At 52.3% G+C, this 26761-nt stretch overlaps 2 protein-coding genes across 33 annotated transcripts in view; one reads left to right on the top strand and one right to left on the bottom strand.

Annotated features, from left to right (window-relative positions):
* The window catches only part of EPB41 (erythrocyte membrane protein band 4.1), an 86749-nt gene extending 75977 nt beyond the window's left edge, over nucleotides 1-10772 (top strand). For 19 of the 32 annotated variants that reach the window (XM_039729001.1, XM_039729002.1, XM_039729014.1 and 16 more), the window contains 6 exons: nucleotides 305-775; nucleotides 1958-2086; nucleotides 4116-4217; nucleotides 4664-4744; nucleotides 6191-6298; nucleotides 7326-10772. In XM_039729001.1, coding sequence (XP_039584935.1) covers nucleotides 305-775; nucleotides 1958-2086; nucleotides 4116-4217; nucleotides 4664-4744; nucleotides 6191-6289 — 882 coding nt within the window. In that variant the 3' untranslated portion in view covers nucleotides 6290-6298; nucleotides 7326-10772. Of the gene's footprint in view, nucleotides 1-304; nucleotides 776-1561; nucleotides 1589-1957; nucleotides 2087-4115; nucleotides 4218-4663; nucleotides 4745-6190; nucleotides 6299-7325 lie in introns of those variants that run through there. The other 13 variants (XM_039729026.1, XM_039729025.1, XM_039729023.1 and 10 more) reach the window with 5 other exon arrangements.
* Nucleotides 10466-25388, bottom strand: TMEM200B (transmembrane protein 200B). The gene is made up of 2 exons (XM_039729034.1): nucleotides 25285-25388; nucleotides 10466-18226 (listed from the first exon to the last, which is right to left on the bottom strand). The coding sequence occupies exon 2, from the start codon at nucleotides 18201-18203 to the stop codon at nucleotides 16917-16919; it is 1287 nt and encodes a 428-aa protein (XP_039584968.1). The 5' UTR covers nucleotides 18204-18226; nucleotides 25285-25388; the 3' UTR covers nucleotides 10466-16916.
* Nucleotides 25389-26761: the final 1373 nt, after the last annotated feature.

Raw genomic sequence — 26761 nt, 5'->3', positions numbered from 1 at the left:
CTGAAATTATTCCAAACCGAGCAAAAAGCGCTTGGTGGTGGCTCTTCCTCTAGGTGCAGCGAGTTTTCACATTACTTCCTTAGAATTTAGGAGAGTGGATTATTAATGTACCAGGACAGCTGTGTCAGTAAATGCATTGGCTACATCACAGAGGTTTTCCAGTGATCAGCCCCACTGTTGCATGTGATACGTGATAAGAACCTGATGTTTTGCCTTGATGCCTTCTGACCTCCTGCTCTCCTTAACTCCCTGCTCTCTTTCTCTCTCTCTCTCTGGCCCTTTTTGTGTATCCATTTCTTTTTAGAAAATGAGTGACTTTCTCTCCCGAGAGGATGTGGCTGCAGTGGCAGAGTGGAGCAGTTTTAACACTGGCTTTGCGTGGGAGGGCTCAAGGCAGTCGGTAGTTTTTAGTGAGACTCCAGTGCCACCCGCCTCACAGCCTTCTGCCAGCTGGCACTTTGGTGCTTCCTCCCTAAGCAGCGAGGAGGAGGAGAAAGAGGAGGAGGAGCAGGAGGAGGCGGTTCCCAGCCGATCCGCCAGCGAGGAGGACCTGACATGTGGAAAGGGGGTTTGTGTGGATGTGGAGAAGGACTCGGAGCTCTCTGAGCCAGAGCCCCCCAGCAGCCCTGCCACACTTCCCCGGCAGCCCTGGGGAGGAGAGGAGGAGGAGGTGGCAGAGGATGGTGAAGACAGCTTTCCCTTTAGAAAGCCACATGGTGAATGTCCCAACCCAGATGCTCCTAACAGGCTGCTGGAGCTCATTCGCTGCTTCCAGGTAGTGAGCCCAGCTCCTGCACCCTACGCCCCAGCTACCTTTGGAGTGGGAACCCAAACACTGCAGCAAGCAGATGCCACAGACCCACACAGGAGTTGGGTTTGCTTGGCTTGGACTCGTGCTTGGAGCTAATGAGCCGGTGAATCTTCCAGTCAGTGCAATAAGCCCCTCTCAATTTATCTTTAAATTAAATATGAGCCACTGTCAGTTTGTCTTTGCATTAAATACGATTCCCTCTCAATTTATCTTTGCATGAAATTCAGTCTCCACAGTCCAATGCCCGTCTTGGATTGAAGCATCCTGTGGCATTCCCACAAAAAGGCAATGTTTAGGCTCAAAAATCATGTAATTTTAGCTCCTTAAGGATTTTGCTGGACTGGTGGCTGACTCTCAGCACAGCAGAGCAAATTTGAGGCGCTGTCCAGTGTGTCCCTTTGTGCTCCCCACTGTGGGAAGGATTTTTGCCTGCTCCAGTGTTGATGTTGCTTTTGGTTCAATAGATGCTTGTTCCCCCCTAATGATCACAGTGGCATCTGGCAGGGTTGGGGATGGTGGCAGAAATCGAGCCCCCTGGGAAAGCACTGGCTCTGAACTTACTCTGTCTTCTTCTGGATAATCATCAGGTGTTGGAACAACTGATTTCTCTCCACCCTTATTTTTCTTCCTGTTTTACCTGACATTGATTTAATAAAAGTTAAAGATCTGATGAGGATTTTTCATAATGCAGTGTCACTCTTGAGGTCAGGATAAAGCTGCTCAACTGTGATGAAGTCTTTTTGTTCCCAGGGTTGGTGTTAATCCTGACACTGCCATCAGCAGATGAGGGTCATCTTCTCCTGCCAACTGGCAATGAGCTTCTGGTAATTAGAAAGTTAAGAATCAGTGGAGAAAGTGTTTGTGGTGTTGTGACACACCTGTTTAAACCCTTAATGCCTGCTTTGGGCTGACCAGAGTCCATGGTGTGGGGAAGGGCTGGAGGATTTAGCTGCCTGTCTAATCCTCACACCTGATTGCTGCCCTTGGAGCAGTGTGTTCCAGAGACTTATACCCAAAGATTTCCAGACTGACTTTGGTTCTCACAATACTTTTATCAGATCAGTGTCAGAATACTTGCCAGCAGCCCAGTCGGATGTGGAGATGGGAACTGGCTGTTTACAAGATGTTTTTAACCTTGTCTCACAGCCCCCGCTAGTGAAGACACAGACTGTCACCATCTCTGACGTGTCCAGCGCTGTCAAAAGTGAAATTCCCACAAAGGAAGTCCCTATTGTCCACACAGAGACAAAGACCATCACCTACGAAGCTGCACAGGTAAGGTGTGTTCTGATAAATTTCCTAGAGGCTTAATTAAACCCAAGTTAATGCTTTGTCTCCAAATCCTCAGGCTGAGACAGCAGCACCTGCCTGTTTCTGCAGGTCTGGGTGCAGCACAGGCATTAACTGATGCTGTGGACACTATTTCCAGGTGCATCTGGTGTTTTTAGAGGAGCGGTGGTTTTGCTGTCCCTGAAGAGTAATTATTTTTTCAAGATGTGCTTGCAAACAGAATTTATCTTCAGCCACTGGTGGCTTCAGGATGTGGCTCTCTCTGTACAAAGTTAACCTGAGTTGGCCTTTTTTCTGCAATAAATGCTTTGTCTTGTTTTCCCCAGATCATCCAGAGAGGCTGTTTATCCTTCTTCAGAACTTGGTTTATAAATTATTTGGTCATCCTTAGGTTTCAGGACTGAAATGGTTGTTAAACACCAAATGTTTTGTAAAAAATGCAACCTTGGTGGTGACTGGAAAGTAAAAATCTTAGTGGAGCAATATTACAAAGCAGAGAATATGCAGGTATGGATTCATTGCTGAGGTTAAAATTAATCCTCAGACTAAGACAGGTTTTAGTCACAGAATGGCAGGATGGTTTGGGATGGAAGGAACCTAAGAGTTCAGCCAGTTCTAGCCCTCTGCTGTGGGCAGGAGCACCTTCCACTATCCCAGACTGCTCTAAGCCCTGTCCAACCTTGGACACTTCCAGGGATCCAGGGGCAGCCACGGCTTCTCTGAGTACCCTGTGCCAGGGCCTCACCACCCTCCCAGGGAACAATTCCTTCCCAATATCCCATCCATCCCTGCCCTCTGGCAGTGGGAAGCCATTCCTTGTGTCCTGTCCCTCCATCCCTTGTCCCCAGTCCCTCTCCAGCTCTTCTGGAGCCTCTTTAGGCCCTGAAAGGGCTCTAAGGTCTCCTATAGCCTTCTCTTCTCCAGGCTGAACACCCCCATCCCTCCCAGCCTTTCTTCATGTGTTTGAAATTTTGGAGCCTGTCAGCTTGGCTTTGCCATCACTGTGGTTGTCAGCAGCAGCCTGTGCTCTGCTGTTGCAGTCAAGTGACTGTGGGATGTTGTTATGGATGCAGGAATCTCGTGATTGTATAATTTGGGATTCCTAAGAAATGCTGTGGCTGCTCAGCATCCCCCCAGCTGCAGCACCAGAGAGATCATTCAGACAGTGGTGGTGAGCATTGCCCTGACTTTCAGCGTGTAGGTGAATGGAGGAGTTTTGCTCTAACTGGGAAATGGAAAGGAAAAGTGATCTCCGGGGCTGGGATCAGTCGGCCGTGTGTGCACAGGATGTGATCTGCTGTGAGATCTCTTCCAGACTGTGGAAAATGGTCCCACCTTGTGGTGATTCCAGATATTGTCCCAGTGCTGAGCAAGGATGCTGCCCAGTGGGGACATGGACAGCGCGGCCAGGATGGGCTGGCCAGGATGACTTAGTTTGGGATTTTTGGCAGACCTTGAGAGTGGTTGAGTCAGGCAGGATGAAATCCAAGAACCAGCTCTAAAAGTGATTCCTGTTTCAGCAAATGTCTGATCTTCTTTGCTTCTGCAGAGCATAAAGTGAGGGATATGCAAGGTGTTGTCAGGAAGGAGGTAGGGTGACAATTACCTTTTGAATAAGATTGTGCTCTTGGCTTTGTTGATCTCCATGGATGCAGGCAGGTGGAATTTGGGATTGGTGTCTGTGTTGGTTTCCTGTCATGGTTCAGGCATAGATGGTATGACCAGCCCTGTGGGGCAGCAGCATGCTCAGATTTGGGTACATACCAGTGCCCCCAGTCTGAGGGGTGTCACAGGTCCTCCCTAAAGGATCTGCACTTTTCCAGCCTTAAAGCATAGGGACTTGGAGCTTTCAGAGACCTGCCCAGCTCTTGTGCACCTAGGCACAGGTTGACTTGTGTCTTGTGCACGCTGGAGCTGCTGTCCTCAGATGGTCATCTGTCTGGCTCTGGTGATGTGGAGCCTTTGCTTCTGTCCCCACTGCTCAGGACTGATGTCCTGTTCTTGTGTCCCACAGACAGATGGTGGCAATGGGGATTTAGACCCTGGCATCCTGCTGACTGCCCAGACCATCACTTCAGAAACCACCAGCAGCACCACCACCACCCAGATCACCAAGGTAACACCAGGGAGCACCACAAAACACCAATTCAACCAACAGCCTGATGGAGAGATGAGCAGGGATGAATGAGAGGGAAAAAAAGTTTTTGAAAGGTCCTTTCAAATACATTAGTACCTGGAGCAAAGTAGGAAGGTTTCCATTTTGCCTGTGTTAAATCTGCGGATTGTGCATTAATTGCAGCACAGTCTGGACATGGATCTGACTGTCCTGTGGGACAGCAGGAAGAGCTGTACTGTGAGGAGAAGCTCTTCCTTGGCTCACTATAAAAAAATAACTCTTTGACAGTTTTTCCTTGAGCAGCAGCAGTTTCCCCTGTGACTCTAACACCAGGTACTATTTGGGGACACTATTTTTGGATACCATCTTTAGACAGGCAGCCCCTGTGAGTGAGCTCAGACGCCTCTGCGCTTCCACACTAACAGCAGCTTTTCCTTCTGTTCTAGACTGTGAAAGGTGGCATTTCGGAGACACGGATTGAGAAGAGGATTGTCATCACAGGAGATGCAGATGTAGACCATGACCAGGTAGGAGTATGGCTATGAACAAAAGAATTTCCCAGAGCTGGCAAAAATCAGTCAGGCTGCCCGTGTCACCAAAAAATGAATCAGGGAAATTTTACTGGGGTAGAGATAAAAGTTCATATTTTTATGAATTGTGGCTGCTCCATCTCTGTAAATGTTCAAGGTCAGGTTGGACAGTGCTTAAAGCAACCTGGTCCAGGGGAAGGTGTCCCTGCCCATGGCAGGGGATGGAATGGGATGAGGGTTTAGATTCATTTCCAGCCAAGTCATTCTATGATTCTATATCAGTAATAAATTCCTTTTTGACATTAAGCTGCTGAGCCAGGAAAGCTGAATTCTATTCTGAACCTGATGAGCAGCAAAGTTTTGATTCCAGAATTGTTTCAGACAGTTGTAGGCTTTAAAAAAAATCCATAAAAATGTGAAATAAAAGTTTTCCTTGACATCTGGCTGATTTGCATTCCTTTTCCCTTAACTTTGAAGCACTATTGCTATTCTGTAGTGCCAGAAGTCATTTCAGAGCACTCAGCACCTGTGTTACATCTCTTTGGCTTTATATGAAACCTTTCTGATGACTCAGCCTCATTGGCCTCTTGCATGTGTTGGAAGTGATGATTTTGTCATCAGAGAATTATACTTGAATTTAAATTTAGTTGCAAGTATCATGGGGGTGGAAAATATTCTTATGACAAGATCTAGTTTATTAACTCCAATAGAAAATGTCTGGGATGTGCCTATCACACTTGCTAGAAGAATAATCAGGTTATGCTTAATTGCTCTCATCCATCTTCTGCCATGGGGCAGTGTAGAGATGGGGGTGTTCTTCAAATAGTGCTTTTCCTTTCGGAGATAATGTAATAGTACTAAAAGTCACCAAAGTGTGTGGCTGAAGGCCTGGGAGCAGTGTTGGGCACAATTTAAGACCTAAAACAATTAGAGAGATTCCAAAGAAAGCTCTGGAGATGGTGAAGGATCAGGAGGGGCTGTAGAGGGGGTGTCTGAGGGTGTTCGGTGTGTTCAGCTGCAGCAGAGGACACTGAGGGCAAAGCTCAGTGGGAGCTGCACCTCCTCCCAAGGGCAGCTCCCACCTCTGCTCCCTATGATGCAGGAGGTTTAGGCTGGACATCAGTGCAAGGTTCTTCCCCCAGAGGCTGCTGGCACTGCCCAGGCTCTCCAGGGAATGGGCACGGCCCTGAGGCTGCCAGAGCTGCAGGGATGTCCAGGGTGGGGTTGGTGGTGGGTGTGGGCAGGGCCTGGACAGGATGATCCCTGTGGGTCCCTCCCAGCCTGGGATTGTGATTTTCCTATAATTCTATCAAGTGCATCTATTTTTCTTTTTTGCACCCTGGAGTCAGAAGAAGGTTCTTGTGCCCTTTGGGATGGTGGGTGCCGTGTTCTGACACTCTGACATGCTCTATCTAACCTGTGTTCTCCCATGCTGTCCCTCAGGTCCTGGCACAGGCAATCAAGGCTGCCAAGGAGCAGCACCCAGACATGTCGGTGACCAAAGTGGTTGTGCACCAGGAGACAGAGATTGCAGAGGAGTAGTTGGGCAGCGTGAGTAGAGAGACCGCCTCGGGTGGGGGCAGGGGGTGATTGATCTTGGTGTACAGGGGATTTGGGTAAACAGGGTCAGAGTTGAAGTAAAGTGATCATTGTTCTCTGCTGAGTCCTGCTCAGGCTGTTCCTGTTAGATCCTTGGGGGCTGATGAGGCAGTCACAGACAGACTAATCCTGTGGAAATGAGCCCAAATGGGTTAAAAGCTGCACAGCTCTGCCATGAGGCTACTTTGCCTTCCAGATATCCATGATGTGCTGGGAGCACGTGGGGCAGCTGTAGGTGCCACACAGATCCCTGCCCACATCAGTGCCCAGTAACCCCCAGGCTGGAACACAGCTCTGCCATGAGAATACTTTGCCTTCCCAGATATCCATGATGTGCTGGGAGCACATGGGGCAGCTGTAGGTGCCACAAAGATCCCTGCCCACATCAGTGCCCAGTAACCCCCAGGCTGGACCCCCAGCTTGCCTGGAAATTCCATTTTCTGCAATTTTTATAAGTTTGGGAAGGAGCTGCTAAAGGAATACAGGAGCTCTGACTGTGCCTCAGTGCTTTAAAGGCCATGCTGCCCCATGCCACTGATCACAGAATCCTGGAATGGTTTGGGTTGGATGGGACTGTAAAGTTCATCCGGTGCCACCCCTGCCATGGGCAGGGACACCTTCCACTATCCCAGGATGCTCCAAACCCTGTCCAACCTGGCCTTGGACACTTCCAGGGATCCAAGGGCAGCCACAGCTTCTCTGAGCACTCTGTGCCAGGGTCTCACCGCCCTCCCAGGGAAAAAATTCCTTCCCAATATCCCATCCCAATATCCCATCTAACCCTGTCCTCTGGTATTGTCCTGTTGCTCCAGACCCTTGTGCAAAGTCATTCTCCTGGAGCCCGTTTAGGCACCTCTCACCTGCCACTGGTGGTAACTCACCTGAATTCAGTTCCCATCCACTTCAGGGAGGCAGATTCCTGTTTCTTCCAGCATGCCGCTGTTGGTAGGTACAACTTACTGCCTTCCTCTCTTGCTAGGAAACGTTCCTGCCCGAGACAACGCCAGGAAAAAGAAACCCAGCAAAACTACCAAGAAACTACCTGGAGCACAAAGACCTCGGATTTCAGACTTGACACTCAGAGACATTCATATCATTTATTAAGAGTTGCGCTTTGACATTTTACTTGGGATTTTTCCAGAGCCCACTAGATCCTATTGGATATAGGGTTTTGTTTTGTTGGTGTTTTTTTAATATCTATTGCAACAGAAATATGCCATATTTCTAACTTCTAAAATATTTCTAGTATTTTTTACAGGTTTTCAGTTTTGCATTCCCTCTCACGCAAAGCCTCTTCAGACACAGAATCCCACCTCACAGGGCTCCAGGGCTCCCTGTTTTAACTTGTATTCCCTCTGCCTCGCCAGGGATAACGGAGCTGTGCCGTGCGTATTCCCAGCGGGATCTGTATGCGCCTTCACAAAGCCGTGGGTCCTTCTTCCAGGAGAGTCAGTTCAAAGAGTCAGACTTTGTGCAGCATTTCCGATTGCCTCTAGATTATTTTTGTAGCTCTGGGGAGCTGCAGCCCCACTGCCACCCCTGGGCTGCTCCGAGCTCCCTCTGCACTGGGTTGCAGCCCTGATGTGTGATCACAGTAGGGTTTTGTGGTGTAGCCTATGCACACATCTGAATAGTTGACTAGATTTAAGGAATACTGGAAGTTGCTTCAAGTATCTTATACTGTGAATTTTAGAGCTTTAAGAGGACTGTGATAGCATCTCACTCTCTTCCCGTGTGTCTCTGCCGAGTGCTCCCCACCTGTTTGTGTTTTCTAGATGCCATTAAATTAAAAAACCCTTAGAAGTGTGTGTTTAAGGTGTTTGGACTCAGGATGCTGTTAAGGTAGGCTTGTGCAGCATTCACAGGAACTGAGCTTTTCGATGTCATAGTTTTTCACTTGTTTGTGTTCATGATTTTTAAATTAGGGAGGGGTTTTTGGGTTTTTTTTGTAAGTCATGGGTTGGGTTTTTTTCCTCCCCTCACAGTGCTATTTAAAGCTGAACATGTTACCCATTTCCCAAAGCGTGTATCTACTATCATTTAATTTAAACTCCTTTAGACAATCCTTCCTAGGCCTGCAAGTTGTATTTGGAGAGGCTTAACAAGGAATTTTAGGAGGTGTCAGGTGTTGCTGGTTGTGATAGAGCCAAACCACATGGGAAGTGTTGACATTCCCTCTTTCACACTGGCCTGCGGGTCTGGATTTGGCTTCATGACCCCCTTGCTGGAATGAAATACCAGGGTGATTGTCTGAATCTTGAGGCTGAGCTGACAGACCTCCAGGGCCATCTCCAGCACAGAGGGGGTGATGCAAAAACATTATTTCAGGGGCTGGATGTGCTCCCACTGCTGCTCTCTAAGCTTCATGGGAATGTTCTTGCCTGGTTTGTCCTTCCACCATTGAAATTCAAGAAGCAAAAAACCAACCAAGCTCTGTAAAGGGTCTGCCCAGACACTTGTGAACACTTTTTTTTTCATGTACAAATATACATATATATATATATATTGTGGCACAGTGGTAGCTGAGGGCAGGAAGTGCTCTGCTCCTCAGGTGAGGATGGGAAAAAAATGGCAATAAAGAGAAAAGCTCTCTAGTTTTAAATTTGAATCATGTACTTCAGAAGTCACTGGATTTAGCTCAGGCTGCAACCTCCAATGTTCAGCTGCAACCAGCCCTGGAACTACACTGGGGCTGGTGCAGCTTCTCAGCTTCAGGTGCAATTTTAATTAAGCTGTCAGTATTGATTGGAGACTCTGCTGGAGCTGCTGGATTTTGCCTCTCTTTGAGCCTTGCTGGCCCTGGGAAGAAGGCTGGCCATGCCAGCAGCTGCCTCTGGGCTGCTCTGGTGCAGGGCTCCCTCCCAGGACACTCTGCCTCCCTCAGGGCATTGTGCTCTGGGGATTTAGGGAGTCCTGGGCTATAGTGCAGAGATTAAGTCTTCCTATCCACGTCTGAAAAGCCCTTTCCTTCCTTATTCCACCGCACAGGCCCTGGAGGAGGCCTGTGTCTCTGCTGTCCTCAGTTCAGTTGGGTAATGCTTGCCTTAAACACCCGTCATGCTGAGCACCCTCTGTCACTGTGCTTTTTCTGGGAATTGAGTTCTTTGCTGCTCAGTCCTTCCCTCTCACTTGCAACAGATCCCTGAGGAGTGAAGGGGCACGTGGAGCAAGGGCTGAGAGGATTTCTGGGCTTTACCAGGCAGAGCCAGTGTGATAAATTAAGTTTGTCCATAGCACTTAAAGGCACTTGGCTGTCAGGAGAATTTAGGGGAATGTGGTCCGTGGGTGTTCCCTTGGGGTGTCCCATGCCCTGAGCACAATGAGTGGGACAAAACACCCCAAGCAGGGGATTTCTGGGGTGAGAAACCTGCTGGCAGGAGAGGTGGTTCCTTTCCAAAAGGATATGCTCACTGTCGCTGCAGATGTCCCTTGTTAAAGGGCCTGCAGACTGTAACAACTCTATTTGTATTTTTTCCTTGGATTTTGGGTGGCTGTTTCCAGGTTGTCCATTTTCACACTTCCCCCTGCTGAGTTCTTGCTTCTCCTAGAGTAATTTAAACAAGTCATGGCCTCACGTGCCCTTTGCCATCACCTGCTGTCTGACCTCAGGGGTTTCTAGCCCTGCTCCTGCCAACACGGTGCCCGAGCCCAGGAGCCGGACAGGAGCCTGGCAAGAAGATACAAGTTAAAAGCAGAAGAAGCTTCTCTCACCCTCAGCCAAGGCCATGGTGGGACTGCCCACTCCCCTTCCACCTCTGGTGGGATTTAAAATCCTTGGCTCTGAGCGTGCTGTGTCAGCTCTAGGGGACATACCAGCTAAGTAAGGTCTATTTATATGAATGTTCCCAGCTCTTCCCACTCCACAAATTCACCCAGAGACTGTCTTGATTGTATAATATGCATTATATGGAAGCTATTTATATATGAATGAATGTTTTTATAGAAAGGAAGGCAAGGAACTCTTGTTCTTCTCCATTAAACTGGAATGGCAGCTCTGGTTGCCCAATAGCAATCCCTGACCAACAGAGATGTGTTGGCAAAGGACTGACTGATTTCTGGTTTTAATAAACTGTGGTTTGCTGATTTTCCTAATTGTACAATTACCTTAAGAGGTGGTAGTGTCCCAGCCTTAGAGATGAAACTTGTTAAAAAAAAAAAAAAAAAGATTTTGTTGAGAAGATGAAGGAGCTTTGTAAAAAAATTTTTAAGGCAATTGTGAATTGTCTAGATTAGGTATTTACAACTCTTTATAAATAAAAACAGGAACTTTTAAAGTTGGCAAAACTTTCTAGGTCAACTAGTGATGGGAGCTGTTATTTTGGATTTTCATAGTGAATCAAAGGGAAAGTTGCCATAGTGTTTAGGCAGACCTAAGTGTTCAGTATTGCTTCTTGTATTGCATTTTTCAATAAATCTTCAAACAAAACTCTCTCCCTGGCACTGAATTATCTTCCTTCCTCCAGGTTTCTCTCCTTAGCCTGGCTTTGTGGTGACAGCCTAAACCAAAGCCCCCAAATGTAGCTACAATGGTGCCAAAACTCTCCCAGCCCTGGGCCAGCATTTCCCTGGGTTCTTGGTGCCTTTGGACCCTTTAACAGTTCCCATTGTGGTCACATGTGGGACCAAAGCCCCCAGAATGGCCAGAAGCAATTCCCAGAGTTCAAGTTTGCCCCAAAGAAGCATCACTTGATATAAAACCTTCCTTTGAGCTATGGAATTTGTGGTGAGCCCATGAGAGGTGTGTGCTCAGCAGCTGCTGCCCAACCCTAAGTGTGACTTGAGTGGGGGGAAATGTCAAATCCATCAATATTTTGGTCCTTAATTTTTTTTCTGGCTACAACAGCTTTAGGAGGGACAAAAATAAGGCACAAAAAGCTGACAGGGCATCTTGGCTGCAGGCCTGACAGAGAACAAGAGCCAGAGGCCCAGTTAGGGCAGCTGGAGACTGGAAGTTGGCTGGGAAGAGCTTCCCTGGGGGCAGGGGCAGCCCAGGGGCTGGCTGTGGCACCTCCCTGTGCCTTGCTTTCCCTAACAGGCAGAAAGAGAAGGGTGGCACATGGCATGTCCTGCTAAAAGCTCTGAATTCCCATTGCTCCACACACAGCCATCACCACTACACCCTGACCCTGGACAGTTTGCTTTCAATCAAAAAAGTACTAAATCTCAGACTCCTGTAAAGCCAGAATTACCAAGGAGCCTCAGAACCTGACCCTGGAGAGTTGGGAACCTGCCACCACTGGAGCTGCTTTCCCGTAAGTGTCACAGCAACATGACTCACTCACAGCTCTGTGGCAGAGCCAGGTCCTGTTATCTCCCAGGCTCCTGCCCTCCCCATCCTGGCAGGGTCATGCTGAAAACAGCCCTGTTCTGGGGACTTGAGGTTGGGGAGGTCTCAGCACCTTCAGACAATGCACTGGTGTGAGGGGTCATGGCTGGGTACGAACCACAGCCCCAAAAGCCTCATGTCTGTAGACAACCAACCAAGAAATGGCTTCATCCTTTGCTTAGCTTCACTTTGGGATGTCAGTCCCCTGCTCAATGGCATCATCTGCTCCCACTTGTGGCTGTATTGAGCATCACCTGGGGAGCAGCTCCAAGCTCTGTCAAGCTCCTGTGGGTTCCAGTCTGTCCCACAGCTACCAGCTCCAACAATATGGGATTGTGCTGGACTGCACCAGTGTGTCCTGGCAGAAACACCATCATCAGCCTTGGGACTTCCACAGGGAGGGGACATGGGGCTGATGGTTCCCAAGGGACTTCTGGCACATCGCTGTCCTGGACACTGCAGGGACATCAGTGGCACCAGGGATATGGTCCCACACTGACCATCCATCCATGGTGCTTTGCTGGGCAGGACTGTTGCCATTGCTAGTGAAGGGACACCCCAGCACAGGTGACACTGGAACCCCATCCAGAATGCCCAGGGGAAAAGTGTCTTCAGCTTATTTCCCCAGTGTTTGTTCGCAGGGACAGCAAACACCCACCTCGATGCTCAGCAGTCTGGGGCCATCCCAGGAGACTGGAAAGGCTTTTCCTTCAAGCTCCTCAAAGCCCCTCTGGGTGAGTGTCCCAAGTGCAGGGTGCCTTTCACCACCTCACAGCCAGAGCAGGAGGGTGTGTGCTAATGTTGCCTGTGGCGTTTTGCCTTGTTACAAGCTAGGGGAAATGTTAGGCAAACAAATACCATGGCAATCCAGATGCAAATAAATAAAACCCCAACGCCTTGTCCCAGCTGTGCAGGAGGCAGCAGCTCCCGGCGGGCCGAGCCTGCGCTCCTGGGTGGCCCCACACCCACCCCAGCCCCAGATCCCACACCAAAGGCAATGACTCTGTCTTGGAGGTCCCATCCTTTGGGAAGAAGCCACAAAAGTCGCTTTCCTTCATCACCCATCCCTGGTCCTTCCTCATGTCTCCATCCTGGAGAAGTAGCTGTCTCATCAGTAGGAGAAAGTTCCCATTAAGTCACCAGCTTATTACATCCCAGACTATTTTTAAGCTGTTCCTCCTGCTTTTGGGGCTCAGCAGCCAGTTGTGTTCCTGGAGGATCAGGGCTGCTCTCAGGGCTCCTGGGGGAATTGCTGTGGGAGCCAGGCAGCAGTAGGGTGACTCCATCCCTTCCAGCTGGGAGAGCCCAGGGTCTGAGACAAACGGGATTGAAAGGAAGGAATTATGTTGGCAATGTGCCAGGCTGGACATGCTGAGCTCAGCTCTGAGCTCCATCACTGGAGAAAATGAGGCACAAAAGAACAGCCAAAACCAGGTGGGGAATTACTTCAGGTCCTGCAGCAGCTGGGTCAATGGCCTTGGATTCATCCCTGCTCCGTCCCCAACCACCCAAGGAAGCACCAGTGCAGATGCCTGCAGATTCATGGGCATCTTTTGCTTTTTGCCCCAGAGATTTGGGCTCCAGCCCCATGGCAGTGCTCAGCTGTCAGGACACATCACACAGATGCTGACAACACTGAGGGAACTCTGGGTTTTGACCCAGGACCAGCCCCAGGGCAATCCATTCCACATTGCTCAGCCCATTGCTACGGTAGGATTAATGTGCAGAGCCTTGGATGCCAGAGAACCTACACAGGACGCCCCCAAACCCACAGAAAAAAAAATTAAAAAATTAAGCAATTATTCCCAACCCCACCCCAGCTCCAGCCCCGTTCCAGCTCCCCTGTGTACCGGGAAGCACTAGGATGGGTGCCTTTGGCTCAGCGCTGGCTCATTAATGCAGAGAGGCATTTTGTATCACACTCTCGCCCTTTTTTAAAATCAAACAACAGAAATCAGCCCCCTGCCACAAGGGCCAGGGTGTTCCAGAGCCGGGGAACACACCTGCACTCATCACAGCGCTCCTCTTCAGCCATGGAGGGCAGAAGCCACACTCACCCGGCACAGGTCACGCCGTCCCCTGCGCGTCATCCTCCCCACACCTCGGCAGATTTATGGCTGGGATCACTCACTCCTGGCTGTACTGCAAGTACACACTGCAGGGCCCTCGGCTGCTCCCTCCCACAGACCTTAAATCTTAAGGAAGGGCACTCCAGCCAAGCAGATTCATGGCTGTGACCTACCCCACTGCGGGGAGAGGAGGAGGGGGAAGAAGAGGAGAAAGAGCTGCAAACCAGCCAACAGCTAAGAAATATCAGGGAGTGATTTTCCCCAGCTGTGGTTGCTGTGCTCCCTGGGGACAGAGGTGTCCCAGCAGCAAATGTGGAGACCCGCTGGCACTAGTGGGGTGTCCCCAGGCATGAGAGACCCTCTCACAGCCACCAGTTGGTGTCTGCACCTCCCGAGGGCACATCTCCCACACACAGCCTGTGGTAGTGGTTCCCTCAATCCATTTTCCCCATTTTATCCATTTTTGGCCCAAACTAAGCTGTCCTGTAGCCATGCACCAGCTGAGAGGTCTCTTGGTGGTGGGGGATAACTGCAATTGCCCTTGGTCTCCCCAGCCTCCATCCTCTGGTCCAAGGGACCCCCGGGGTCAGTCGTCGTCAGCCTGGACATATTGGTGTTGGGAACAATCCCCCAATTTTCTTTGCTGGTGTTTATGACGAAATACCCCTTCTGTTGGTAGCAATGTCCTCCTGCAGGGGCCAGCTCCTGGGGTGCGATACCCTGGGAGGTGATGACAGCTGGGTATTTAGTCCACAGTGTGTCTAGCCTGTTCCTGAGCAGGACAGGAGGCACCACCAAGCACTGGGGCATCTCCAGGGCTTCCAGGATTGTTCCACTTCACAACTCTGCAGCCGAGCAGTCAATGGAGGGATCCATCCAGGGTGTACATTTTTACTTTCTCTTTTGATTTGTTTCTAACCCAGCCTCACCTTGCCCAGTTAATTCCCAGAACACTGTGAGGACAGCATACATGGCATCCATCCACTGAAACCAGCACTGCTAATATCCCACAAATACTCTGGGAACAGTGTGCACAGACAGAGCTGAAGGTGAGGGATGCACAGATGCTGCTCTTCCCTGGAGAAGGCACAGGGCTTCTCACCCTGCCAGATTAATTAATCAAGCTGCTTTGTATTTTGAAATTATCCCTGTGTGACTCAGAAATGGCTCCCCTGGAGGATGCTGCTGAGCTGGGAAGGAGGATGGGGCAGCAGGAGGATGGGGCAAGAAGATGATGCTGGTGCAGGCACATGGTCCAGGCAGGCTGCCCTGCAATCCTGCCATTTCCCACAGTTAGACTGAGCCTCAGCCGAAAATGAATGGGAAAAATTAAAACAAACACCCCCAGTAGCTTCTCGTGCAGCTCCTTGTGGCATTTTGGGCTCCAATTTCTTGCTGCCAGTTGCCAAAGCATGGCCCAGAACCCAGCATTAGCTCTGGCTGTGGATGGTTAAGCTGAAGGAAAAAGTTATTTTCGGACAAAAACAACCTTCTGGCACTTCTCCTGCAATGCTGCTCCGGGACAGACCCTAATGGTGACTTTTTCTTGTTGCTGTTTATTGCATTGAATCAGTGCCTAAATACTGTTGAGATTAAGTAGCCAAATAAATAGCTGAGCTTGGACCAGTATCACTCCCAGAGAATCCTTTGGGATGCAATTGGGCCCAAACCACAGCTGTTGGTCCCATCTCTGGTCCCTGCACGGGGGAAGCTGTAACCAAGCTCTCTGGGAGGGCTGGCATTGGAAACAGAGACAACTTTTCCCTGTAAAGTAGAACCCCCCCACCATCAAAGCACTGTGGGGGTTGCTTTTTTGGGAGAAGAGGGTGCTGGGGTAGAAAAGGCAATTTCCAAATGATTTTACTGGGATGTTTTGATCTGGAGAAGGACGTTGTTTCCAAAGTTTGCAAGGTCTGACACTTTGTGCTCACTTCAGACCAGAGAGGGAGAAGCAGAGACAGAAATAAAACATTCCCCCCCAAACATTTCATACAGATAAAACAGATTTCAGCCATCCCAACAGGCCCTGGTTTTGGGAAGGTAAAAGGCAAAGATCCCATCTAGGCTGCCACAGCCATTTTGAAGCCTCCCAAGCTGCTGGAGAGCAGAGCTGTGCTAGTCTCATTGCTCCAATCCATCCTTCCACATGCACTGGCATCCCGGGGCTCCTCCTGCCCAAGAGAGAGCTGGAGGGAGTAAGAAGGGATGGGATGAACCCCCAGCTCCCTTTTATCCAGGAATCTACCCCAGTGCTGAGGCTGCCTCTCTGGCCTCATCCCATACAGCTCCTGCTCTGCATCCAACAGGCACCAGGTAACAGAACAGCACCAAAAGGACCTGGCAAAACCAGTACTGACACTCCTCTACCTTTCTGTCCCTTCACATCCTTCCTCCCACCACTTGCATCCTCCATCCCATCAAAAACCAGCACAAACAAACTCAGATCCACTGAGAGGCTCTCAGAATTGCTACACCCCAAGTGGGCAGCAGCACCTTGCTTGCTGCTTGCAACTCCTTGGGCACCTCTTACATCCCTTCTCTCCATAAAAATCCCAAACCTTGCACTTATCACCTCATCCTGTGAATGTTGAGCAGCTGGTTACGGAGCATCCCTTCTCCAGTGGAGTCTGGGTGGGGGCACAAGGTCTCACAAACCCTCTGGACAGACTGCCGCAGGCACTGCCCCTCCCAAGCATCCCACAGTCAAGAGCAGGAGGCAAGCCATGACCACATGACATCCAGATAATATTTAATAGCCCCGTTGGGCCTACGTGCTCTGGCCAAGCAAATTTTCTGGTGGGCTGAGGCGGACAAGGGGACACCATCCCCCAAAGCATCTCCTCACCCCAACCCTGCTGAGATAAAGTATTGTGGGGGCTGGTGGGGTTTCACGTGCCCCCATGTCCCTATCCCACAATTTGTGGGGTCTCAAAGTGAGGACTCCTCTGGAAAAGCCACCAGGAGAAGGTCTTGTAAGGCCAAGGGCATCTACCTGGAAGGACATCCCACCTAGGTGAGCCCTCGCCCAGGAGCGGAGGGTCAGGACCTTCCTCTTGGCATTGGCTTAAAAATGCCACCCCCAAACCCCTCCTGGGTGTGGGGTTCTGGGGTCGATGGGTGCTGGGGGCCAAGATGAGGGACTGGGATGTTACAGTCCCCAAAGGTGCTGGGGACATCAGACCTGTGTGCCCTGCTCCATCCCCACCACCCAGGAGCTGGGTATGGGCTCGCCCTGGCTTGGGGGCTCACTGGGCTCCAGCAGCTGGTCCAAGGACTCGCCAGTGCTCTCCAGTTTGGCGTAGCCCACAAGGCTGACGTGGTCCAGCCGGGGCCAGCTCCGGTTCTTACGGTCCTTGATGGGGGCCAGCAGCAACACCCCCGGCCGGCCAAGGTCCAGGGATTTGGAGTGTCCTGGGCTGTGGAGGTGCACATCGGGGCTGAGCTCCACCAGCGGCTCCGCGCTGGGACAGCTGTCATCCACGTTGATGACAACGTGGCCACCATCACCATCCTGGCCACAGGGTGCGGTGCTGTCACCAATGGAAAGCGGAGCCCGGGAGAGCTGTGATGTTTTGGGGGGATGCTCAGCAGGGCCTCTCTCTGCCCTCCCGCCAGCCTCCCGTGCTGCCCCGTCCAGCAAGCAGTTGTTGAGCTTGATGATGGGCAGTGTCAAGGCCCCCACGGCCGAGGACAGGAGGGACTCGGCTCCAGTGCGGCACGGGAGGCTCAGGTTGACCTCGGTGGAGCGGAGGCTGTGGACAGAGGTCGCAGGGGAAGCTGCCGGGTGCTGCAGGAACTCGGCCATGGCCTGGAGCCGGTTGGGGCCGTAGCAGTCGGACCATTTGCTGTCAGGGCTGGGACAGGGCTGACAGGACAGGTCCACCTGGTAACAGCCCTCCACGCACTCCGCATTGGCCTTGGGGAAGGGCTGGCTGTCCCTGTGCTGGCAGTGCCCGTACTCAGGGCTGGTCTCCTTGGGCAGCCCCACTGTCAGGCTGTAGAGCCCCTTCTGCATCAGCTGCCGGGTCTCCATGTCCCTGTTCTCGTACAGCATCGTGTTGGCGCAGATGAAGATGAAGAGCCCAATGCCCATGATGACGGGGCCGATCAGCTTCAGCTTCTCGCTGTGGGGCAGGTGGCGCCCAGCTGCCACATCCCTTTTCATGTCCCCCACCACACTAGTGTTCCCCGTGCCGGCCCCAGTGCCCCCATGTCCCCGGTGAGGCCAGTAGCCCACCACAGCAATGGTCATGCCCACCAGGACCACGGAGATGCCCACCATGACGAAGGCCCCCGCGGGTGAGCGCATGCGGAGCTGCCCTTTCAGCGCGGGCTCCGTTGGGGGCTTGCGCCGCAGGCGGCGACCCCGGCGCCGCGACGGCACAGGGGGCACTGGCACCCTGGGCCCTCCATGCTCCGCTTCCCGCATAGGCCCCTTGGATTCGGCGCTCTCTGCAGTCATCGTCTCTGGCTCAGCCACAGTTCCTGCACAATGGGAGGAGAAAAAGGTGAGCAGGCATCATTGGGGTCCCTGTGCCCGGGATGCTGGAGCATGGGCACCACAGGGACACTGGGAGCACAGGGCTGCCAGGAGCACAAGGACACCGAGCCCACAGGTTACAACAGGCAGGGACGAGCAGCTTTGCTCTGCCCGATTGCTCCCCTCTTTCTCAAGTCACTTCTCTCTCCCCACTCAGGAGTGGAGGGCTGAGGCACCTCTTCCAACCACACTCCCAAAGCCCCCAAACTCATCCCTCTAAACCCCTGAGCTGCTCAGGAAGCGAGGACAGCTGGGACCCTGCTGTGCCACACCCAGCACAGAGCCATTGCTGGCATCACAGCCTAAGGGACCTGTCCTGGGTCACCCCAGTCCTGCGACACCTGCAGAAGGTGCCACTGCCAGTCTGCCACTACAGCAGTGACGGAAGGAGCTATTTATTTGTCTGCTGGGGAAACTGAGGCACCTGGAACTCAAATGAAAGGTCTGACAAGCCACAGCACCCAGAGCCCTGTGAGTGATGATCCAAGCAGGACCTAAAAACCTAAACCAATATCAAGCCATTCATCAGACAGCAGGACCCACCAATCCATAGAGAATTTAAGCTAAAAGATGTGTTTTTCCCAATTTTCTGCTGTCTCCTATTTCCTCTGACCTGCTCAGTGCGTCCCCAGGATCCTACCCTCACACACACCAACATAAAACTCCACATCTAGGGATTTACATGGCATGGTGTGCCATTTTATCCAGAACTTTATTTCCTAGATGAGCAAAAAGGTGTGGAAGCTGCTGCCCAACACAGTAGGTGACCAATCTGGTAGGAAGCATCAGCTGGGCTGGCACCATTGTGCCTGGGATAAGTGGAACCCTGGGAAGCTAAAACAGGCCTTGAACAAGTCCCAGACCAAGAACATCTTTAAAAAAATAAAAATAAGCTCATGCTGACAGGAATCTGTGTCCTCGCAGCACGGTGCAGCATGCCCAGCCATGGCTGGCAGTGGGGCTGGGGCAGGACGGGGTGTCCGTGCACTCTCCTGTGTCTCCCAGCACTGCCAGCATGGAAATGCTGCCCAGGCCATTCCCAGAAGAACATCCTGAAAGGGCATGTGAGCAGGGAGAGCTGCAGGGTGGCCCCCAGCCAAGGGATGCTGTGGGAGGGGGGCTTAGCACCCCACTGCATCTTAAACTGTCAAGAAAAGCATTTGGAGACAACACAATCATGGATATTCAGCAAATCAAATCCAGAAACTAAACCCAAGGAGTGCCCTGCAGGAGGAGAGGGATGACCACTCCAATTTCATTCCCCAAGATGAATGAAGTATTGAGAGCCAGTGACCAGCATCCCAACAGCAGAAAAATACTATTTTTTTTTCCCAGTTAATAATCTTAAGGTGTTATTAGCATCAGAGGGAAGGAATTAAAGATATGAGATCCAGGATGACAGCTTGTTCCTGGCACAAGGCTGTCAAGCTGTGACAACTCAAGTAAGGGAGATTTAAAGGGAAAAAAAAATGAAGTCCCAAACAAACCAGACCAAACTCAGGCCACTGTTGAGTGGGGTATTAAGGCTTTCTGAAAAATAAGTTGATAATCCCACATGGCAAAGGGAGAAACACAACAAACGCAAGGTAATGGTCATCCTGAAAAATAAGGCTTTAAATACTTTGGTATTAAAGGGAAACTACTGGACACTTGAACACATCCCAAAGACTGTGGGCTTTTTGCCTCCAAATGCTCTGATTAAGTTTATGTCTCAATTTTCTCTAATTGCCATTTTAGCTTCAAACTCTTAATTTTTATAGCAAACCCTTTAAATGCCTTGCTGACTACTTAAGGATTAAGAACAGAATGACCCTCTACATTGCAAGAGAAAGCTCTTGGACACTGACTGGGGGGAACACGACCCCCACAGCTCACAACCCCAAACTCATACTGAACACACACCAGGCACCTCCTGTTTTATTCTGGAGCCTCAGCTGTGCCTCTTTAACTCCAGTTCCTCTAACCTCTCTAATCCCGCCTGTGGAATCAAAACCAATGTCCACAGGGACCAGGAGCATCCCCAGTATCCCACCTGTGGGGACAAAGAGCATCCCATGGGGACAAGCTTCACTGGGGTTCTGCCTGTGAGGACCATGAGCATCTCCCAGATTCTGCCTGTGAGGACCACACATCCCCTGGATCCCATTCAGGACGATGCCTTGGGTGTAGGTGATGTTCACCTGGGCTGTACCAGGCTGCTCTTGCCACACTTTTGCTCTGGATACAGTCTGGATTCATCTCAGGCTGCTTGGGAATGGGTACAGGAGGATGTGTACCACCCACCCCACATCCACAGGGTCCAGACCACACTGGGCTGAAACAATCCCCTTCCCTCCTCTTCTCTTTTTCCCTGGGAACAGGGACAGAGGTGCTGGCAGGAGGGACAGGCAGATGCCACCAATGTGGCTGCAGGCAGGGAATCCCCTCTGTACCTCGGCCACTATTCCTGCCTCTCCCTTATGTGCCCACTGCCGTGCTGTGAACTTGGAGCGCTTCCTTGCTCATTGCTGGGGCTGGCTGTTCCCAGAGTTCAAAACCATTATTTTTATTAATAGAATCCCCAAGGTTATATAACCCTTTAGAAAAAATAAATTAAAAAAATACAGAACCCAGCGCTGCCGTTCCCCCCTGCAGCCGCTGCCGCTCCCGGGTGAATCCCACGCTAGAGCAGCACAGGAACGGGGCTCGGGGACAGCCCGGGCCATGCTGGGGACAGGCAGGGCTCGGCATTCCTGGCCACCTCCGTCCAGCCTGGAGGCATCTGTGGCTCACCAGGACCAGCCCTGAGGTTTCCATTCCCGGTGGGAAGGAATGACAGTATGGAATGACAGTATGGAACTGTAAATGTCGTTCTGGAGCGGGATGAGCACTGCTCTGCTGCCAGGTTAAGCTCCCAACCCCTGCAATAAGCCTGACATTAAAATAAACCCAAATATTTCTCTAATGCCTCCCATCACAAAGGCACATTGCTGGCTCCACCCTCCCACCTCAATCCTCTCTGGCCGCCTTCGCAGATTGATTCTCCTAAAATTTGACACTAAATACCAATGCATCTGACAGCAGCAGAGCTGGGTGGTGGTAAAGCAGAATTTGGGAAGGATCTCTCCTGCAGGCAGATCCTCACATCCCTGGGTGTCCCTGGGATGCTCTGCCCCTACCATGAGCACACTGCCAGCTTGAATTTCCAGCATCAAAGGCTATCAAAAAGCAGAAACGGCCTCCAAATCTCCCTCTAGGTGAGGGAAGAGAGGCTGTAAGGTGTCTGGAAGTGCCACTCCAGTCCTGTGCCACAGGAGGTGCCACTCAGCTCAGTGATGGGCTGGAGATGCAGAAATGCCATATGGAAAAGGGCCAAGTGCAGGCAGCTCTGAGGGCCTTCTCCTCGCAGGTTTATCCCTCTTGCCAGTTATCCTTCCAGGAGCTTTTTCTTTTCCTTGGCTCACACCTGCAAAGGGCTTCACTGCAGGATAGCACCGACCACACAGAAGGGAATCCAGCATCTCCCTAGGGACAGTGTTCCCATTGCTGCCATGCCCATGCCAGCGGGGCCAACCACGGGGCATGATCCCATTCTGCACCCAGGATCCCACCCTGGATGCAGGATCCTGTGGGTTCTGTGCAAGGCATCACCCCGGGAGCTGGCACAGGAACAGCCCTGCCTGGCTGTAATGAACACCCAAGAAATGCCCAACAAACAGAAACTACCTCTGTTTCCTTTTTCTTTTCCTAAAGTACTATGACTTTAAAGATGCTCTCCTGATTTTGGGAATAACTAGTTTTGCAATTCACTGCTGAATCAGCCAGCAAAACCTGCAGTGTGTCTAAAGGCCACAGTGATGGGTGAGATCCCAAACCAGCAAGCACAGCCCAGCCCCCTCTGCCTCATCCAAGCCCCGGGGAGCCCATGACATCCAAGCCCATGGTGGCTGAGCTCCCCCAAATCCCTCTCCACAAGGAAAGGGGACCCAGGCAGACAAGACCTTCTGGGTATGAGGCTGTGTCGAGCTGCTGGAGCCCCCCTGGTTCTCCCACCCACAGGGAAGGTATGGAGAATGGGAATGACAGTCTGCACTGAGATGTGTTGCTTAAAAATAACTCCTTTTCAGCCCAACCTCCAACGCCGCCTCCAGCACAGGGCAGGAGGCGACCACAGGAGCAGTACCCAGGCACCAGCTCCTTCCCCATCCCGGCTGCAGGAGACCAAAGCCAGGCCAGCAGGGGAGCAGCTGTGATCCCAGTGCACTGTGCATCCCTCATGCTGGATACTCGGGGTGATCTGAGCCCTCATATCCCCACCTGTGCAGTGCCTCCTCCTTCCCTAGTTCTCTGGGTTCACTTCAAGTTCCCCTCCTCGGCTACACATAAAGGTCTCCAGAGAGAGGGAACAGGAGAAAAATCTGCCAGACATTTCTGGGGGTTTCCCAGCTGGAGCAAACCCTGTCACCACCCCAGCATCCACTAACAGCTCCCAGTCGAGAGCCTCCCCTGGGCTCATTCCCAAGGAATAAAACCTCCCTGTGTGAACCTGACACAAGTGCTCCCAATGTGGTGACAAAATCTGGTGGCTCCAGCTCCAGCTGGGGACACCCCTTTATCAACCATAATTAATTAAGTTCCCTCATAGAAACTTCCACATAAACTCAGTAACACTAATTACCACAGCATGGGAAGGATAATCTCCTTCCCAGCGGGAATCACCTTCTGGTCCTGGACTGGGAGTCTCACTGGGGTTGTGACAGATTTTCACCTTTGCTGAAGCACAGAAGATCCCAGGATTGACAGCCCAAAGGTCAGAAGTGCCCATTATTCCCCTCTCTGCAGCAAAGACCTCAGTTTTCCCAGGTGAAAGATGGGATGGAGGAGGGGTTAACACAAAACCACCTCCACCAAGCACCTGTCAGCAGGGGCATCACCCCCACACCTGGCCCGGGTGTGGAGAAGCATCGTGCCTGCTTCCCATCATCAGGTCACATGTCCCAGACAGCAGTCAGGAGCCACCAGGGCCACTACTGTCCCTTGGAATGTGATCCAGAGAAAGATGGTGCTGGGGTGATTTGGGGACACACAGGTCCCTCCTTTTGCTTTCCATCCTGTGCTTGACCCCAGGGGAGAGGGTCCTGATGGGCAAATGGGACGTGAGGAGTGAGAGCCATCAGTACCACCAGCAGCTCCAGCTCCATTCACCTCGACTTCCCCAAACTTCTCCCTGCTCCTAAAAAACGGGGCCATGCTCTCAACGCCTCTCTAACCCTCAGGCAAAAGAAAGTGTGTGGAAACATCCCACTGATTACTAATTATCAGAGCTTGCCTTACCCAGATTTGCTCTGCTAATTAGACTAATCTCCACAACTGGGAAATGAGCTGCAGTCACCCATGGTGAGGAGCTCACGCAACTTGGATGTTGCTTAACTCTGACATGTCAGACCCCTGCAATGGGAGCGGGATTGCAATTCCCAGCTGCTTCTGACAGCCCATTGTTTAAGGAGACAATGAAAATCCACAAATTTGGTGTTTCTCCCTCAAGCCAGTGCTGAAATCAGGACATCTGCATTGCCCAACTTTTTTTATAGGAACCAGATGCAAATAATTAATAAATCCAAATTCAAAATAATGCAGACATCTAAATTTAAGCGGAGAGAGCTCTTTGCTCACTTGGAGGAGGGGGAGGAGTGAGGGGCTCAGGGGGATTTCCTGGGAGAATTCCTCCCTCTGGAAAGTAGTGTGGGGTGGCAGGGTACCCAGGGATGCAGGCTGCGGCCAAGCACCTCGCAAATCCTCGCAGCCAAGAGAAAAGGAAGGAGAGTAAAAGAAAAATCCATAGGCTGAGATTTCCAGGGAATTAGGACCAAACTCTTGCTGAATTTGGCACGTTCCCTGCTGCTTGTTTGAAAAATCCCTGCCAGCATGGAGGGAGGGGACGGGATGGAAGGACGGAGTCCAAAGGCTGCCTCCCTTCTCCCAGGCATGGCCCAAGTTATCCAGGGGGTACAGACACACAGATTCCCATCTCTCGCTCCACAGGCCCACATCTCACGTGGCCTGCAAGCAATAAAGTTCCCAGCTGTATTCCCAGCTGGTATCACTCTTAACTCCCAGCTTTTTGACCCCCATCTCCCCTACTTTTTACCCTGCAAAAGACATATCTTGCTGATTTCATGAGCAAGGATCCAAACCCACCTAGAGGTGAGACAGAGCTGTGGGTCTGGCTGCGGTCGCTGACCCCTCCATGCCATAAAACTCAGCCCCTTGTGCACACAGGCCCTCCTGATCCCAAACTCCGGGATCTACTGGGATAATTTCCACCCACTTCTCTCTCTAGTGTCTACATCAAACCCTGCGTGGGGATGAGCTGCGGGGCTACTCCTCACCCCAATCCTCTGCCAGGAGCCTCGGGAATTGCAAAAAGTGCAGGACGGGGCAGTTCTGCTCAGCTCCCGGGTTTTGGCTGTGTGAAGATGCGTGTGCCTCTGTGTGGGCTGGCACAGGAGTGTGCGTGCACATCTGTGCACAGCTGGTTGTGCGTGCGAGTGTGTATGTGCGGTGTGTGTCCCTGTGCGTGTCTGGGTGCCCCTGCGTGTGCTCAGTGTCTGTGGGAGCAGATTTGTATCTGTGGGTACACCGTGGCCGTGGGTGCCTGGTGCCCCTCAGTCCGCACTGCCCGTGGGTGCCGGTGTCTGTCCATGGGTGCCCGGGGGTGCTCAGTGCCTGCCTGTGGGTGCCCGGGGGTGCCCAGTGCCTGCCCGTGGGTGCCGGTGTCTGTCCATGGGTGCCCGGGGGTGCTCAGTGCCTGCCCGTGGGTGCCAGTGTCTGTCCATGGGTGCCCGGGGGTGCCCAGTGCCTGCCCGTGGGTGCCGGTGTCTGTTCACGGGTGCCCGGGGGTGCTCAGTGCCCGGCGCGCATCCCGCCCGGGGTCTGTGTGCCCGCGGTGGATGTGGATGGGCACGGCCGGTGCCGCGTGTCCGTGTCCGTGTCCCCCCCGCCGTCCCCCCGTCCCCGCACTCACCGGCGGCCGCCGAGCCGAGCGCCTCCCGCCGGGGCCGGGGCCGGTGCCCCGGGGGCGGCGGGCGCTGGGGTCCGCCGCCTCGGCCGGGGCCATGGAGCGGCAGGAGGCAGGACCGGACCGGACCGGACCCTGCCGTGCCCCTCCCGGGGCGGGCTCCGGTGCGGCCGGCGGCCGCTTCCCGGGCGTGGGAAAGTTGCGATCGCGGTGCGGGATCGATGGGATTGGGATTTTCCTGGCTCCGAGCGGGGCCGGCGGCGGAGGGGGATGGAAGGGGCCGGGCTGGGATCCTTCCTCCGCCCCGCTCCCGGGTCCCCTCGCCCAGCGGCGACCCCAGGCCCTCCCGCAGGATGGGCCCTGCCTCGTCTGGGGCTGCTCCAGTGGAAAGTGTCCCTGCCCACGCCAGGGGGAGGGATGAAACTGGATGGTCTTTAAGGACCCTTCCCAGCCAGACTATTCCATGACTCTCTGATCCTATGAAATACTCAGAGCTCAGAGACCCTCCTCCACCCCCCAGCAAAGCCCCCCAGCCTGCAGTGCGCCAGAAGATCCCAGTTCCTCAAGCCAGGCCGGCCTGCGCTGGGACTGGGGCTGCAGTGGATCCCCCTTTCAGCGCAGGGAGTTCAGCAGTTGGGATGAAGCATTATCCCACGTCAATCCTGGCAGTTGGAGGCGTTTGCTGCAGCTCCCCCCCCTACGGTGCTAATGCAGGTTCCAGAGGCACTTTCTCCTCCAGGCAGGCACAGTGCGAGGACCCTCTGCAAGGAGCTGCTCAGAGTGCAGGGCTTTGTTTCCCCTCCTCTGAATTTGCCAAAGACACAGCAGATATCTCTGTCAGCCCCAGGGATTATGGCACAGCACCCCCATTCCTGCATCCTCACCCCTCATCCCCACATGCTCATCCTCTCACCCCCATTTCCTCCTCCCCATGCCCACATCCCCATCCCCACAGGGCAATGAACAGAATCCCACGGCTGTAACTAGGGTCACATCCTGACACACCAAAACTGCCAATCTGAGTCTTCACCAGCACATTTCCACCCCAGCACCACACCCCAACACTCCAGTAAGTGCTGTGGGGACTCAATCTCACCCAGAGCCTCAGATGTTCTGCAGGGAGAGGCTCTTTCTCAGCCTTTAATTAAAAATGTGCCAAGGTCACATTCCCCAGATCCCCGCTCTCCCTAGGAAGCCACAAAACAACTCAGCAATTCCCTGTATAACTTTGCCACTGACACCCCACAGTCCAGAAGCAGATCCAGGATCCAGCTGAATGTCTCTATGGCAAGGAGCACTTTCTGGGAAAGGTTTTTAGGGATAAAGCTTAAAAATGAGGTGCAGGACACCAGGTTCCTCACCTGAATCTGGCAGGGAGCATCATCCAGAAGGCTGATGATGAGGGAAATTAATCCCCAGGTCTGGGGGAATGCTACACAGGGTCAGTTCTTTGCCTCCTTGCCAGGCTCAATTAAAGCAACTT

Source organism: Passer montanus, unplaced genomic scaffold (genome assembly GCF_014805655.1).
Source record: "Passer montanus isolate IOZ18808 unplaced genomic scaffold, ASM1480565v1 scaffold68, whole genome shotgun sequence".
NCBI classification, from domain to species: domain Eukaryota; kingdom Metazoa; phylum Chordata; class Aves; order Passeriformes; family Passeridae; genus Passer; species Passer montanus.
This window is presented reverse-complemented; position numbering and strand designations above follow the sequence as displayed.